The sequence below is a fragment of the Canis lupus genome, chromosome 14 (assembly GCF_003254725.2).
Source record: "Canis lupus dingo isolate Sandy chromosome 14, ASM325472v2, whole genome shotgun sequence".
Taxonomy (NCBI): domain Eukaryota; kingdom Metazoa; phylum Chordata; class Mammalia; order Carnivora; family Canidae; genus Canis; species Canis lupus.
This window is the reverse complement of record NC_064256.1, coordinates 9,896,958-9,913,944: the sequence shown is the minus strand read 5'-3', so window position 1 is coordinate 9,913,944 and position 16,987 is coordinate 9,896,958. Positions and strand designations below refer to the sequence as shown.

General features: G+C 37.5%; 1 protein-coding gene and 1 pseudogene across 1 annotated transcript; both read left to right on the top strand.

Moving 5' to 3' along the window:
• The first annotated feature begins 1,065 nt into the window (after window positions 1-1,065).
• Window positions 1,066-2,654, top strand: LOC112674796 (microtubule-associated protein RP/EB family member 1-like; annotated as a pseudogene).
• Window positions 2,655-2,889: 235 nt separating this feature from the next.
• On the top strand, window positions 2,890-8,028 carry LOC112674797 (uncharacterized). Its single transcript, XM_025471175.1, is given in 13 exon segments — window positions 2,890-2,894; window positions 5,177-5,402; window positions 5,404-5,680; window positions 5,683-5,869; window positions 5,871-6,187; window positions 6,190-6,270; window positions 6,941-7,015; window positions 7,018-7,171; window positions 7,173-7,340; window positions 7,342-7,543; window positions 7,545-7,698; window positions 7,701-7,958; window positions 7,961-8,028. Coding segments are annotated over 13 exon segments (2,172 nt in total).
• Window positions 8,029-16,987: the final 8,959 nt, after the last annotated feature.

Genomic DNA, 16,987 nt, shown 5'->3' with positions numbered 1-16,987 from the left:
AAATAATAACTAGAATTTATTTCTTTTAAATTTAGTCACTTTATAAAAATTTTTTATGTGACTCTATATCTTTGATATGAGATGGATACTCTGTATAGTTTGGGTTTATTAACTATTTTCTTACATTTTGAAGATTGGTATCATATTTTTTGTAAAACAGTGCTGTTATTACATCAAAAAATCAAAATAAAATGCAAGTAAGATCCCAATAAAAACCCCAAACTTCCTATCCATTAATAAATTTACCTACTAGTAATAAAAGCTCATGATAGGCAAAATTCTAAATAGAAGAGTATAGAGTAATTGTCAGTTTTTAGTTATTAAAAGTGTAGATTTTACATTTATATCTGTTCTTAACTAAAATATTTTAAATGATGCACAGCATACATGTAAAACAATATAGTAAACTATATTATAAACTTGTAACACAGCCAGAAATGTGTTATTTTACATATATGTCACAAGAAATACATTTAGTAAAGGATGATAATGTTGATAACCAAGGAAATCAGAACTTTAAAAGTCAAGTTTTTTTCCCCAAAATTTTTCTAGTGCAAACATTACTCATAAACAGGACATATTTACTTCACACACTTATCTTCTTCCCAATGTGCATCTTTGATAAATATCCAGGTATCCTAAAGCATCCAGGTAAAACATAGTTGAGATGAAAAATAGATAAAATACTGATATTGTTTTAAGAAGAACTTACATTTTTGAGTGTCCAAATAAGCAAAATAAAAATAAAATGTCACAATATAAACTATACTTAAAATAAATACTATAAATTTAAACAAATGAAATAAATAAGTAATACATTGAGCCAAAGCCTCTTAATAGCATGTCATACATATTTAAGTAATACACCATTTAAGGAAATAATTTGATTCAAATACAAGAAAGGAGTAAAATTATCTACTACTTTAAGATACTCAATTTTAATGCCATTCATTGAAGTAAAAACATCGTTTTAATAATCTGTGAAATGTTGGTCGGGTGGTTTGAACCAGACGAAGACAGAACCGAAGCCAGGCACAGGCAGTGGACGTGGTCCCGCCAGGAGCCGAAGATGGCAGTGAACGTATACTCAACGTCCGTCACCAGTGATAACCTAAGTCGACATGATACGCTGGCCTGGATCAATGAGTCTTTGCAGCTGAATCTGATAAAGATTGAACAGTTGTGCTCAGGGGCTGCCTATTGTCAGTTTATGGACATGCTATTCCCTGGCTCCATCGCCTTGAAGAAAGTGAAATTCCAGGCTAAACTAGAGCATGAATACATCCAGAATTTCAAAATACTACAAGCAGGTTTTAAGAGAATGGATGTTGACAAAATAATTCCTGTGGACCAATTAGTAAAAGGAAAGTTTCAGGACAATTTCGAATTTGTTCAGTGGTTCAAGAAGTTTTTTGATGCAAACTATGATGGAAAAGACTATGACCCTGTAGCTGCCAGACAAGGTCAAGAAACTGCAGTGGCTCCCTCCCTTGTTGCTCCAGCTCTGAACAAACCGAAGAAACCTCTCAGCTCTAGCAGTGCAGTTCCACACAGGCCCATTGCAACGCACAGAACTACTGCAACCCCTAAGGCTGGCCTGAGTGTGGTGCGAAAAAATCCTGGTGTGGGCAACAGGGATGATAAAGCAGCTGAATTGATGCAGCAGGTCAATGTATTGAAACACCATTGAAGACTTGGAGAAAGAGAGAGAGATTTCTACTTTGGAAAGCTAAGAAACATTGAATTGATTTGCCAGGAGAAGAAGGGGAAAACAACCCTATATTGCAGAAGATTGTGGACATTCTCTATGCCACAGATGAAGGCTCTGTGATATCTGATGAAGGGGGCCCACAGGAGGAACAAGAACAGTATTTTTCTTTTTTTTTTTTAATTTTTATTTATTTATTATAGTCACACACAGAGAGAGAGAGAGAGGCAGAAGTATAGGCAGAGGGAGGAGCAGGCTCCATGCACCGGGAGCCCGACGTGGGACTCGATCCCGGGTCTCCAGGATCGTGCCCTGGGCCAAAGGCAGGGGCCAAACCGCTGCGCCACCCAGGGGTCCCGGAACAAGAAGAGTATTATTAACAGCCTGGACCAGCAGAGCAACATCCGAATTCTTCACTCCAAATCATGTGCTTAACTGTAAAATATCCCCTTTTATTATTCTTAGAGGACTCACTGGTTTCTTTTCATGAGCAAACAGTACCTCTGCTTAAAGTGCACTTTGCAGAAGTTTCACCCCTTTTCCAATGAGTTTGAGTTAGGAGCTTTTACCCTGTAGCAGAGCAGTATTAGCATTTAGTTGGGTCACCTGGGGAACAGAGAGGCTGACCATGGGGCTCACTGTGTGGATGCTGATAACACTCACTGCTGGAGAAGGTGCTTTTATGTCCTACACTGAGGTGGAGTCCTCAGTAGAGATATGTAAAGACTGATTTGAGTTTTAAGCTAATGTGAAATCTTGGCAGAGAACGTTTTAATAAATAAATGCCTTAAGAGTATTTAAAATATGCTTCCATATTTCAAAATATAAAATGTACCATGACAGGAGATTTTACATGTTTGATATGGTGTCTGGGAAGGAGGACCCAGACCTCTGGACCTTTGGAATCTGCTGTTCACAGGCCTTGCAGGGCTGCTTGAATCCTTGAAGTGTCTAGACCTTGGCTCAAAAGGGAAGTTTAAAAAGTTGCTCTGTAAAGCCATTTGGTGTCCTTGACCAATCGTATCTCTCCTCTAAGAAGCAAGAGGCATTGTTGCCTGGATGAATAGAGGGCATGTTTCAGCCCTGAGATGTTTGCGTTGAAGAGCTTGAATTTCATTGAACATTTCTCTGACGATTTTTCCAGTTACCCCTAAAATTTCTATGTATTGTGTTTTTGGGAAATGAGGTATGTCCAGTTTCTAAATCTAACAACTACTTTTGGGGACTTGCCCAGATCTCTGGAATTTGAATGGGGGTCATGTCCCATTTTACTGTCTTTTAAGTTTACGTTGAACATGTTTCTCTTCTCTGCTCCCCATGCCCACTGGGGACTCCTCTTTGGCTCCTTAAAGTTTGCTGCTTAGAGTGTAAGTTCAGCAGGCAGGTAGTCACGCCGCAAGTTCTTTCCAGACCTCTGGCAAAGGGAGTGACCAGTGAAGGCCATTGCTACCTTAGGATCTGCAAGGCTGGCTGTTTTCGGTACCTGCTGTCCACCGCCCTCCACTGTTATCGGAATACTTTGCCAGTGCACTAATCTCTTTGGAGATAAAATTCGTTAGCATGTTACTAAATGTTAATTTTCTTTTGCAGAAGATAAGTACCGTGTCTGAATTAATTATTAATATTTAAAATATTTAATTCCTTAACTCTTCCTCATTGCTTTGCCCCTAGCCTATTCAGTTCCTTTGTTTGGCAGAATTCTGCAAAATGTGTGTCACCCACTACTGAGATTGTTCAGCCCCTGATGTATTTGTATTGATTTGTTCCTGGTGGTAGCTGGTCCTAAAATGTATGTAGAAAGCAGATATTTTATGATAAAATTGTTGTATAGTGCATGCTCTGTGTGGAATTCAAAGGAAAACCCAGATTCAGTGATTAACAATGCCAAAAAATGCAAGTAACTAGCTATTGTTCAAATAACAGTGGTGCTATTTCTCTTTTGTGGCCTTTTAGACTTTTGTTGCCCTAAAATTCCATTTTATTGGGAACCCATTTTCCGCCTGGTCTTTCTTGACAGGGTTTTTTTCTACTTTAAACAGTTTCTAAATAAAATTCTTTATTTCAAGAAAAAAATAATAATAATTTGTGGAATGTTGTAAATATTATGCTCTTATTTTTATGAAGGCATGACAACGAATAAAATTTTGGGGTTACATACGGTTTATGTTTTTTTCTCTTCTTTCAATTCCAGACATATTCACTATAACACCAAGTTTTAGTTTTTGGTATATTCTCTTCAATAAACACAAAAGCTTTGGGGCACTGGGTGTCTCAGTGGTTCAGCATTTGCCTTCAGCTCTGGTCATGATCCCTTGGGTCTTGTGATTGAGGCCCGCATCAGGCTCCTTGCAGCCTGCAAGGAGCCTGCTTCTCCTTCTGCCTATGTCTCTGCCTCTCAGTGTGTGTCTATCCTGGATAAATAAATAAAATCTCAAAAAAAAAAAAAGACAAAAGCTTTAAAAGTAATGTATAGCATTGAGGCAATGAGAGGAAGAGACTGGAAAAGAGAAAGGAAGAACAGTTTTGAACTTCACATACCTCAGTTGGTGACAAATTTCTAGGAACTGTTTGTTCTTCTTAATGTTTGTTCTCCTTTTAAATGAATTTTTAGCTGCCTTGCACCTTGCTGGCACAGACACTTACTTGTCCTTTATCAGCTGTGAAAATAAGTTTAAAAAAAAAAAAGTTCTCCGGGAGGCAGTTGTGGTGTCTATTTCAAAGTGGCCAACTCCTGCCCACTGGCCTTGGCGGCACTCATAGGAGGATCATTAGGGAAGCGCAACTGGCTAATTGATCATGGTGTTTCTAGAAGTGAAGCAGATAAGCCCAATAAATTCTTACTTGATCTGTATAAGCAGAGAAGTTTTAGGTCGGGGTCAAGTGAACAGAAGCCTAACTTGAACCATAAAAACAAAGTCAGAATCACTCAATCAGTTACTGATTTGAATCCATTTATAGACATAAAAGCCCTTGTATGAAGGAGAAGCCAGGTCTCCTTGAGGAAGGACACCAGTAGACTACAAATAATTTATATTGTTAATCATTCTCCTAACTTTTCCCAAAGTGACCTATGACCTTTTACTGGGGTAAAAGTACATGGGAAAGAGAAAATAATCAGGAATTTCAGTGACTCCTGGGCACTGGCTCTGCACTAACACTAATTATAGGAGACCCAAAACATCACTGTGATCTACCAATTAAAGTAGGCATTATGGAGGTCAGGTGATCAATGTAATTTTAGCTTAGGCCTATGTCACAGTGGGCCCAGTGGTTCCACAATCCTTTTTGAGGATTTCTCTTCTGCATTTCAGAATGGATAATTAGAATAGATATACTCAGCAGCCGTCAGACTCCCCACATTGGTCTGACTTGTGCAGTTAGGACTCTTATGGTGATCTGAGTGGACATCCCTAGGACAGCCTCTATCTTGGAATATGGTAAATGAAAGTAATTCCATTTTCCTGGAAGGATTACAGTGAGTAGTGACACTTCACTTCAAGGGGCTTTGAAGTTTACGGGGTTGATGATTTCCACCACATCCGCATTCGACTTGCCTATTTGGTCTGTACAGAAGACAAATGGATCTTGGAGAGTTACAGTGGATTATCATAGCCTGAACCAGGTGGTAACTCCAATTGCAGCAGCTATGACAGATGTGGTTTAATTGTTTGAGCAAATTAACACACCCCCTGATTACCTGGTATGTAGCTATCGAGCTGGCAAGTGCCTTTTTTTCCATCCCTGTCAATAAGGTCCATCAGAAACAGTTTGTTTTTAGGTGGCAAGGCCAACAAAACACCTTTACTGTCCTATTTCATGGATACATCAGCTCTTGTGCCGTATGTCATAATTTAGTTTGCACAGATCTTTATCACTTTGCCTTTGCATAAGTTATCACATGGGTCCATTCCATTGATGATATTATACTTACTGGACCTAGTGAGCAAGTAGTAACTACTCTAGACTTACTGGTAAACATTTGAGAGCCAGATGGTAGGAAATAAATGCAAGAAAAATTAAGGGGACTTCTGCCTCAGTGAAATTTCTGGGGGTCCAAAGGTATGGGGCATGCTGAAATATCCCTTCTAAGGTAAAGGGTAAATTGTTGTATCTGGCTCCTCCTACAACTAAAAAAGAGGTGCAAAGCCTCTTGGGCATCTGTATTTTATATAGAGCATATTCTTCATTTGGATGTGTTACTCCAGTACATTTACTGAGTGATTCAAAAAGCTGCTAGTTTTGATTAGAGCTCAGAATCGGACAAGGCTCTGAAACAAGTCCAGGATTCTGTACAAATTGCTGTGCCACTTGTGCCATATGATCTAGCAGAGCCAGTGGTGCTTAACGTGTCAGTGGCAGATAAGGATACTATTTGGAGCCTTCGGTAGGGCCCTTTCAGTGAATCACAGCACAGGTTCACAGGATTTGGGAGCAAAGCCCTGAAATCATCCTCAGATAACTATTCTCCATTTGCAAGGCAGCTTTAGGCTGCTACTGGGCCTTGGTTGAGACTAGACATTTCACCATTGACCAGTAAGTTACTATGTGGCCTGAGCTACCCATTATACATTCTTATTTGACCCATTAAGCCATGAGTTGGGTGTGCACAGCCAAACTCCATCATGAGTTGAAGTGAAATGTAAGTGATTGGACCCAAACACACCCTCAAGGCATAAATAGGATGATGTGAGGAAGTGGCTCAAATGCCCATTTTCCAACTCCTGCTATGCTGCCTTCTCTCTCCCACGCTGCATCTGTGGCTTCATGGTGAGTTCCTTGTGAGGAAGGCTAGGCCTTGGACTGGTTTGCCGATTATTCTGTACAATATGTGGCACCAATCAAAAGTGGACAGCTGCAGCACCACCCCACTCTTTCCTGAAATATCCCTGAAGCATAAGTGGTGAAAGTAAATCCTCCCAACAGGCAGGACTTCAAGTAGCGTTCCTGGTTGTTCACTCCACTTGGAGGGAGAAACAGCCATACATGTGCTTATGTACCAACTTATTGGCTATGGCTGGTGGTTTGTCTGGAAGGTCAGGGACTTGGAAGGAATGTTATTGGAATATTGGTTACAAGAAAACCTAGAAAATAAGTATGTGGATATACCTAATATATGGAAGGGAAAAAATGAAGAATTTGTTTTATATGTGAATGCTTACCAAAGTGTGATCTCAGCAGAGGAAGAATTGTAATTAAGTGGATAGGATGACATAGTCTGTGGATACCACTCAGCTCATGAATAAAGTCATGGTGGCAGGGATGGAGGTCAAGCATGGGCTCAGCAATATGGACTTCCACTCATCAAGGCCGCATGGCTATGATCGTCCCTGAATGCCCACTCTGCCAGCAGCAGAGACCAACACTGAGTCCCCAGAAAGGCACCATTTCCTAGTGTGATCAGTCAGCTACCTTATGATAGGTTCATTATGTTGGACTGCTTCCACCGTGGAAGTGGCAGGGTTTTTCTTACTGGAATAGAGACTTACTGTGGATATGGACTTGCATTCTCTGAATGCAATGCTTCTGCCAGAACTGACATTCATGGACTTACAGAATGCATTATTCATTGTCATGGTATTCCACCTAGGATTGCTCCTACACAGCAAAAGAGGTGTGGTAGTTGGCTTTTCTCTTGGAATTCACTGGTCTTACCATGTTCCTCACTGTCCTGAAGCAGCTGGCTTGATAGAACAGTGGAAAAGTCTTTTGAAGACTTATTACAACACCAGGTAGATGCAATACCTTGCAAGGCTGGGCAGTGTTCTCCAGAAAGGTTTGTGTATTCTGAATTAGCAACAAGTATATGGTACTGTTTCTTCCATAGCCAGGATTAACAGGTTCACTAGAAAAATTTTTACTCTCTATTCCTGTGAACATATGCTTTCCTGCTCTAAAGATTCCAGAGCGAAGAATAATTCCACCAGGAGATATAACAGTGACTCCACTAAACTGGAAGTTAGGACTGCTGCCCAGCTGCTTTGGACTTCTCATCTTCTGAATTAACAGGCAAAGAAGAGAGTTGCTTTGCTGACTAGGGTGATTTATCCTGACTACCAAGGAGAAATTGGACTACTACTCCGCAATAGATACTGTGAGGAACAGTATGACTGGAGTACAGGAGATCCCTTAGGCTGTCTCAGTATTACCTTGCCATGGGAACAAGGTCAGTAGAAATTACAACCCAGTACCTGTGGGAATACCATTGACTCAGACTTGTCAAGAATGAAGGTTTGGGTCACCTCACCAGGAAAAAACCATGAACAGCTGAGGTGCTTTCTGAAGGCAAAGGGAATATGGAATGTGTACTGGAAGAATGTTAAAATACTAGCTACAACCATATGACCAGTTATAGAAATGAGGGTTGTAATTATCATGGGTATTTCTCTTTATTTTGTTCTGAACACATTTGAATAGATAGTTATAAAATATCCTTTTTTTCTTGCTCTTATCCCTTTATATAACATAAGATGTATTGAATTTTATATCATAGTATTTAAGCATTATTAATACTGTATCCTAATATTTAAGTTATAAGATATCAAGAAGGATAAACCACTCAGATTTTTCGTCTTTTTCTAGGGAAGGTTTAGGGCATTTTAGTTGTATGCAGAATAGTTGCATTATGGAACTATGGTGGAACTATGACCTCATTATTGCCATTATTTAGAGATTAAATATAGTTTAAAGAGATGTTCCAGCGTGACAAGGTATAGACTTGTGATGGAGAATTTTATATGTCACTTGAGGGGGCTAAAGGATGGCCAGGTATCTGGCTAAATATTATGTCTGAGTATATTTGTAAGAATATTTTCGAAGAGATTAGAATTTGAATTGGCAGTCTGAGTAAAGTGGATTGACCTCCCCATTTCAATTTATTGAGGGCCTGAATAGAAAAAAAAAAAAAATGGTGGGGAAAGAGAGAATTTGCTCCCTCTGTGTCTCCCTCCCTCTCTATCTCTCTCCATCTCCCCCTTTCTCTATGTTTCCCTCTGACTATATGAGATGGGGAATCACTCTTCTTCTGCCCTCTCTGCTCCTTCTTCTCAGGCCTTCAGACTCAGACTGAAATTTATACCGTTGGCTCCTGGTTCTCAGGTCTTTGAACCATACCACCAGCTTTCCTAGGTCTCCAGATTGTAGAAGGGAGACCATGGCACTTTGCAGCCACCATAGTCATATATACCAGTTCCTTATAATAAACTTTATTTTAGATATATATCCTATTGGTCTCTTTTTCTGGAGAACTCTAATACAAGTGCATAATCATTCTTAACTCTTTGATTCTTTGAGTTATTTTTCTTATTAAACAGAGCAATCCTAGCACCCTTTTCCCACTAGCTCTTGTCTTGAAGGAAGAACCTCTACACCATGCTACTATAATCATGTTGCTTGCCTTAGAGCTAAGAGTGACTCCCACTGAGAAATGGGTGAAAGAGATGTGCTCTCCTTTTGCATTTTCTCCTAATGCATTGTCTCTGAATGCAGTGTCAAAGTAGTTATCTGAATCTTTCTGTGTTTTTTTTAATTTTTTGCTTGTTTAATTTTTATAAACAAACTTGCAATATTTCTGGACATTTTCTTTATAGCATGTTTTCATGAACAGAGCATACTGAACATTCTAATTATTTATTTAAAATTTTGCTTTAACTTTTATATGCATTTTGCTTATGAAAATATCATAGTTTTCTAAGGAAATAAAATACTAAAATATAGAATAAATTTATCACCTCTCATTTCAGAGAGTTTGCTGCTGGGCTGCAACTTAAAGTTGATATCCCTCACATTGATGGGATGCAGACTCAATAGAACCCTTATAAATGATGTAACTCTTTCAAATAGTCTTTAAACACAACTGTTGTTAGGAAATTAGAGAAGAAGCCAGGGACAATTTTAAAAATGTAGGAGCATGGGACAGAAAAGTGTCAGTCAAGAATGCCACCAAGACTTATCTTTTAACCAGGAAACTGATGTCATTTATTTTCTCATTTGTGTATCAGTCTTCTACTGAACCAAGAAGATTTTTATGACCTTCTCAAAACTAGTTTCCTTCATAAATCCAAATCTTATTTCAAAGTTTCACTTTATTACTTCATTTCCTTTTCTTTTTCTGGCAAGTGAACCAAATCCACAGAACTGCCAATGGAACTTTCTGAGGTCTTATGTGAAGTGTGATGAATTTAGTTCAACTCCTCTAGCAACAAAAGAAAGATCTGAAAAAATGTAATTTATTGATAAAATAAAACCTAGCACTCCCAAAAATATAGTGTAGATGCAAAAAATAATTTAATAATCAAAGTAATTCTCCTATCTTGCTTGGCACATAACATTTCACCAAATTTCTGTATGTGGACATGAAGGCAGGAGTTTAGGAAATAATACCAATTATTTAAAATATATAACCAAGTTCAATAAAGCATTGGAGTATAAATGAATTTTACTGAAAATAATGAAAGTGGTTGACAGACTGGTAGATGTGTTCTTTCTCCTTTCTCTTTTTGTGGAGTTAGCATGAGGACACATGTTTTGAGCTTTATACAAGAAGTCAGGAATGGAATTTCTGATTAATTCCCTTGATTAAGGAATGGAAGGAGAAGAAGGGGGAAGAGTCAGGGACATTGTATATTTTATTTTTCAAACCAAATCTCTACACTGAATCTGAATCACTTAGAGGCCTTATTAGACCACAGATTGTTGGGCCCACCACCAAAATTTCTGATTTAGTAGGTTTTGGAAGAGGCCGGATACACTGAATATCAAGCAAGTTTTCAGGTAATGCTATTCTGGAGATCACATTTTGAGAACCACTGCAACAGAGTATAATGGAAGATAAGTAGAAGTTTCCAAGGAGATGAGATGGTCCAAATGTCAAATATAATTGAGTATTCAGGAATAATAAGTACTGAGCACTGACAACTTGATTTCCTGTTTTAGCATATTTGATTTCCTTAATTATCCTACAAATGATTTAGAATTTAGTAAGTTCAATTAATGACATTAATAGCATAAAAAATTGCAAGTATATGTGTATGGCTAAGAAATTAATGCAGTAAATATAAATTGATTAAAGGGTTGATGATAAAGAAGGCTTTGAAAGGATAGGTAAGGGTTTTTAGGGTCTTTCATTCTGAGTCTCTTAAGATAATAAACAAAATGATCATTTTTTCCCATGCTTCAGTGATAATATGAAGAAAATGTTATCTTCTTAGTGCTGGTAGGAATTCCATTGTAAAAAGGGATGAGCTTTATAGGACTGGCCAGAAGCTTTATAGGACTGGCCAGAAGTGTGGCTCCCACACTTTATGCAGAGGAACTTACTGTAATAAAGGAGAAAGGAGGAAAAAAGAATAAAGAATTTATAAAACTCAACACCCAAAAACCAAATAATTCAGTTAAAAAATGGGCAGATGACATGAACAGACATTTTTCCAAAGACATACTGATGTCTAGCAGACACATAAAAGATGCTCAATTCATCATCAGGGAAATACAAATCAAAATTACAATGAGATATCACCTCACACCTGTCATGATGACTAAAGTTAACAACAAAAGAAACAACAGATGTTGGCGAGGATGCAGAGAAATGGATATCCTCTTATACTGTTCATGGGGATGCAAACTGGTTCAGCTACTCTGGAAAACAGTATGGAAGTTCCTCAAAAAGTTAAAAATAGAACTAGTCTATAATCCAGCAATTGCACTACTAGGTATTTACCCAAAGGATATAAAAATACAGATTCAAAGGGTTACATGCACCCTGATGTTTTTTTTTTTTTTTTTAAAGATTTTATTCATTTAATCATGAGAGACACCAGAGAGAGGCAGAAGACACAGGCAGAGGGAGAAGCAGGCTCCATTCAGGGAGCCTGATGTGGGACTTGATCCCGGGACTCCAGGACCACATCCTGGGCCAAAGGCAGGTGCTAAACCACTGAGCCACCCAGGGATCCCCCTCACCCTGATGTTTATAGCAGCATTATCAAATTATGGAAAGAGCCCATATGTCCATTGACTGATAAAGAGAAAGAAGTGATATATGTATATATATTATATGTATAATATATATATATGAATTCATATATATATATATATATGAATATTGCCTAGCTATCGAAAAGAATGAAATCTTGCAGGCACTCCGGGTGGCTCAGCGGTTATCGCCGCCTTCAGCCCAGGGCGATCCCGGAGCCCCGGAATCTAGTTCCACGTCGGGCTCCCTGAATGGAGCCTGCTTCTCCCTCTGCCTGTGTCTCTGCCTCTCTCTCTCTATGTCTATCATGAATCAATCAATCAATCAATCAATCTTAAAAAAAAAAAAAAAGGAATGAAATCTTGCCATTTGCAATGATGTGAATAGAGCCAGAGTGTATTATGCTAAATGAAACTCAGCCAGAGAAAGACAGATACCACATGATTTCATTCATATGTGGAATTTAAGAAATCAAACAGATGGACATGGGGGGAAAAAGGCAAGCCAGAAAACAGACTCTTAGAACAAACTGAAGGTTACAAGAGGGGAGGTAAGTGGAGGATGGGCTAAAAGGGTGATGAGTATTAAGGAGGGTATTTGCTGTGATGAGCCATGGGTGTTGTGAGAAATCACTGAATTCAACACTTGAGGGATGCCTGGGTGGCTTAGCGGTTGAGTGTTTGCCTTTGGCTGAGGGTGTGATCCCAGATTCCCGGTTTTGAGTCCCATATCAGGCTCCTTGCATGGAGCCTGCTTCTCCCTCTGCCTGTGTCTCTGCCTCTCTCTCTCTCTCTCTCTCTCTCTCTCTCTCTGTGTGTGTGTGTGTGTGTGTGTGTGTGTGCCTCATGAATAAATAAATGAAAGCTTTAAAAAAAATTTTTTAAAAGCTTGAAGAAAAGGAGGAAAAAAGAGACTGGAAAGGATTGTATGGAGTGATCCAGTGGCCTGGGGCCAGGAAAAGAATCACCTCTACTAGAGAGCTTCCAGTGAAATTCTATGCAATGTAATCATACTTCTCTCTGGTACCTCTTCATCATAGAGCAGATATAACTGGGCCTCTTGTGGAGGCCAGTGAAAAAGCTAGCCTGTGCATATAGATTTTCACACAGATCCAAGACACTTAGAGCTGATGTACATTGATGTGTTAATTCAGTAAATTAGCACATAAAATAACCTCTTTGTTCTCCTAATTTATATGTGATAATTTAAATATAAGACTGAAAGATTCTTCATAGTGATCAAAAAGTTTAATCATCACTATTTTAGCATCTTACATAAAAAATAAAATTTCTAGTATCTTCAGAAAAATCAGGATATTTTCACCGAAGGGAATATAATGGAAAACTCTAATTCATGGTAAAAAGATTTCTTTATGTTGTATCCAAATCCATTCCTTCCTAACTTCAAACCACTGGCTTTGATCTGTTAGTTCTTCCTTCTGAGTTAACATACATACAATGTAAATATCTTCTCCCTAATGTTCTTACAAATATTTTAGATATTATGTTTATTTGTGGTTCTGTTTTCATTTCATCTACTCTTTTAGCACATCATGTTTATTCATCCATTCTTTGTTAGGGTTGGCTTTCATTTCATGTAATAAAGATACTCATCTAAGCTCACTGAAGTTTGTCACTGTTCCTCTTCTGTTACTATGGTGTTGAGAGCCAGATGTATTTCAGACAATTCTAGGTTGTAATCAGCATTTGGGGTTGTCTTTTTTTTTCCCTTACCATTATCTATTCCCTCTTCCAATAACAGAATTTTCTTGGGGCATCCCCTTTCCCAATACCTTTTTATATGGTTTAGGGGCACTTAGAACCAACTCTGATCACACAGGAGCTTATCTGACCCTGTCATAACCAAACAGAGCATCATATCATCTGGTAATGGTAGTTGGTCCAGGATAGACAGTTGTTGCAGGCTGATCAGGCAACTTAATCCTGGGGCTCTTTGGAAATATTGAGAGGAGAGAGTCTCTCTTTCCATGAACTTGGAGCTGTCTTGATTTAAGCCTGTGTTGCTGGGGGGAAACCATGTGGAGAAAATCTGCCTGAAAATGAAACCCACAACAAAGGAAATCAGAATCAAAAGAGACTAGTTAATGATGACATCCTTTGAGTCTTTGGAGCTCAAGAGGGCAAGAAAGCAGCTCAGCTCTAGGAAATCATAGATTTTCTGTTTCTACTTAAGCCAATTTTGGTTGAATATTTTTTAGTTCTAATTTAAACACGAGTTAGTAGAATCAGCATAGGGTGAAGAATGCTGGAGGCATAAAGGTTGGGAGTCCTACTTCTAAAATTTTCAGGATTGTAAACTCTCAGTGGAGTTCATTAATAATTGCATTCTCTCTGTTTATAGACTGGTTGTTACTCAGAGTCTGGGCAGTGGAGCAATAGCACCAGCCCCCTTATCTTGAAGCTTATTAGAAATGCCCTCTCCCAATACCTACTGAATCAGAATCTGCATTTTAAAAAGATATCCTGTGACTTTCTCCTTCCATGAGAATGTGAATTCCTTGAAGCAAAGAGCTTTTGGCTGCTTTCTTTTGTGATATCACCCAAACATCTAAGGCAGGTGCCTGGTACAAGGTGGTTAATAGATATTTGTTGGAATGATCAAATTCTGATACCTATAAGAGCCACATGGTTGACATCCACTTATATCTCAGATATCACCTTATATTACTCTCCCCCTTTTTTGTTCTGGTTTAGATATACTGCTTTCTTTTTTTTTCCTTTAAATATGCCAGGGCCTTTCACTTTGTCTTAATTACTTCTGCACATTTTTTCTTTTATACATTCTTTACCCAGATCTTCACATATTTATCTCCTGTTCATCATTCAGGTTGCAGATCGAATTTCATCTCCCCAGAAATATCTTCTCTGACAGACGTCAAAGTTACCATCTTCCCACAAAACCATCCCTCTGTATAATAGCTCTGTCCAACAGAGAGTCAATGTATCTATTTAAATGTTTCATTTTACTAACAGCTTTATTGAGATATAATTCACATGCATAAAATTCATTCCTTTAAATAAAATGTAAAATTCAGTATGGTCTTTGGTATAATCACAGAACTGTACAATGATCACCATCAATTTTAGAACATTTTTCATTACTCCGAAAAAACACCTGTTCCCATTAGCAGCCTTTCTCTAATTTCCCCTTTCCCCAGCCCCTGGCAAACTATTTTCTATTTTTACTTGTCTTTTGTGAATATTTTGTTTAAATGGAACCATACAATATGTGGCCTCTTGTGACTGGCTTCTTTTATTTAACAAACGTTTTTAAGGTTCATCCGTGTTGTAGTGCATATCAGTATATCATGTTTTTATGGCTAAATAATATTCCATTGTATGATACTCTACATTTTATTTATCCATTCATCAGTTGATGGACATATTTACTATTTTTCCTTTTTCAATATTAAGACTGATACAGAACATTTTAATGTTCTTTAATAAGAAAATTTTTGCACAATTTTTTGTGTGAACATAGGTTTTCAGGTCTCGGGGGTATATACCTAAGGGTAGAATTGCTGGGTCATGTGGTAACTTTAAGTTTAACAATTTGAGAAACTATCAGACTATTTTCCACATTCCTCAAGCAATGTATTAGAGTTCCAATTATCATTATTCTATGTCTTTTTAATTTTGGCTTTCCTAGTTTGTGTGAGATGGTTTCTCATTTAGTTTTCACTTATATTTCCCTAACGACTAGTGATGTTCAACATTGTCTCATGTGATTATTGGCCATTTGTGTATCTTCCATGGAGAAGTGTCAATTTACAATTTGATAATTTTTCAATTGGGTTGTCTTTATATTAAGAATTCTTTTTATATTCTTATCAGATATATAATTTGAAAATATTTTTTGTCATTGTGTGCACTGTCTTTAACATTCTTGACAGTGTCCTTTGAAACACAAAAGTTTTTACTTTTGATGAAATCCAATTTATTTATTTTTGTTAATTCCAAGGTCATGAAGATCTACCCCTTTGTTTTCTTTTAATAATTTTATACTTTAGATTCTCACAATTAAGTCTATGACTGATTTTAAGTTGATATTTCTGTATTGTATAAGTTAGGGATCCAACTTCATTTTTGAATTGTGCCAATATAATTAGTTATGCCAGTTGTGGACTCAATTATGCCAGCATAATTTTTCGAAGAGACTAATCTTTTCCTATTGATTTGTCTTATCCTATTCAAAATTCAATTGACTATAAATGTAAACTTCTTTCTGGACTCTCAACTCTATTCGTCTATGTGTCATTCCTTTTGCCATGTTGTCTTTTGATTATTTTTGCTTTGTAATATTTTTGAAATTGGAATGCATGATTGCCCCAACTTATTCCATTTTTTAAGATTGTTTTTGCTGTTCTGGGTCCCTGTATCTGCATATTAATTCTAGCATCAATTTGTCAATTTCCATGCACACACATAATATACCTAGGATTTTGACAGGGATTATGTTGATTCTAGATCAATTTTGGAATTATGGCCATTTTAACATTATTAAGTATTCCAATCCATGGGCATGGAATTTCCTTCCATTTATTTAGACTTTCTTTACTTTCCTTAATTTCGGAAGATTTGTATGTAAAAATCTTGGGCTTCCTTTCCTCTTTATTGTTATGTATATATTTTTTTCTTATTGACGCTATTATAAATTGGAATATCATTTTTTGATTGTTCATTGCTGATGTGTAGAATTACAAGTGATACTTATATATGAATCTTGCATCCTGAAACTTTGATGGATTGATTTATTAGTTATGATAGCTTATTGTGGATGTATATAGTGCACTGTGGTTTGAAAATATACTTTGCAGGGTATCCCTGGGTGACTCAGCGGTTTGGCGCCTGCCTTCCACCCAGGGCGTGATCCTGGAGTCCCAGGATCAAGTCCCGCATCGGGCTCCCTGCGTGGAGCCTGCTTCTCCGTCTGTCTGTGTCTCTGCCTCTCTCTGTGTGTCTCTCCTGAATAAATAAATAAAATCTTTATATAAATATATAATATATATAAATATATGTTATATATATATATAATGCTTTGCAGTTATTTTATTGAGGATTCCTTTCATATGATCTATCACTTTCTCTGTTTTTAATAGTCATTGTTTTAAGCTTTGAACAGTTTTACTCTGATGCATCCAAGTGTATTTCTTTTTGAATTTTTCTTACATGAAATTTGTTGAGCATGTTGGATATGTAGATTAATGCTATCCATTAGAATTGGGACTTATTCAGCTATTTTTAATTCAAATATCTTTTCTGCCTCCCCCCTCCTTTCTGGAACTCACA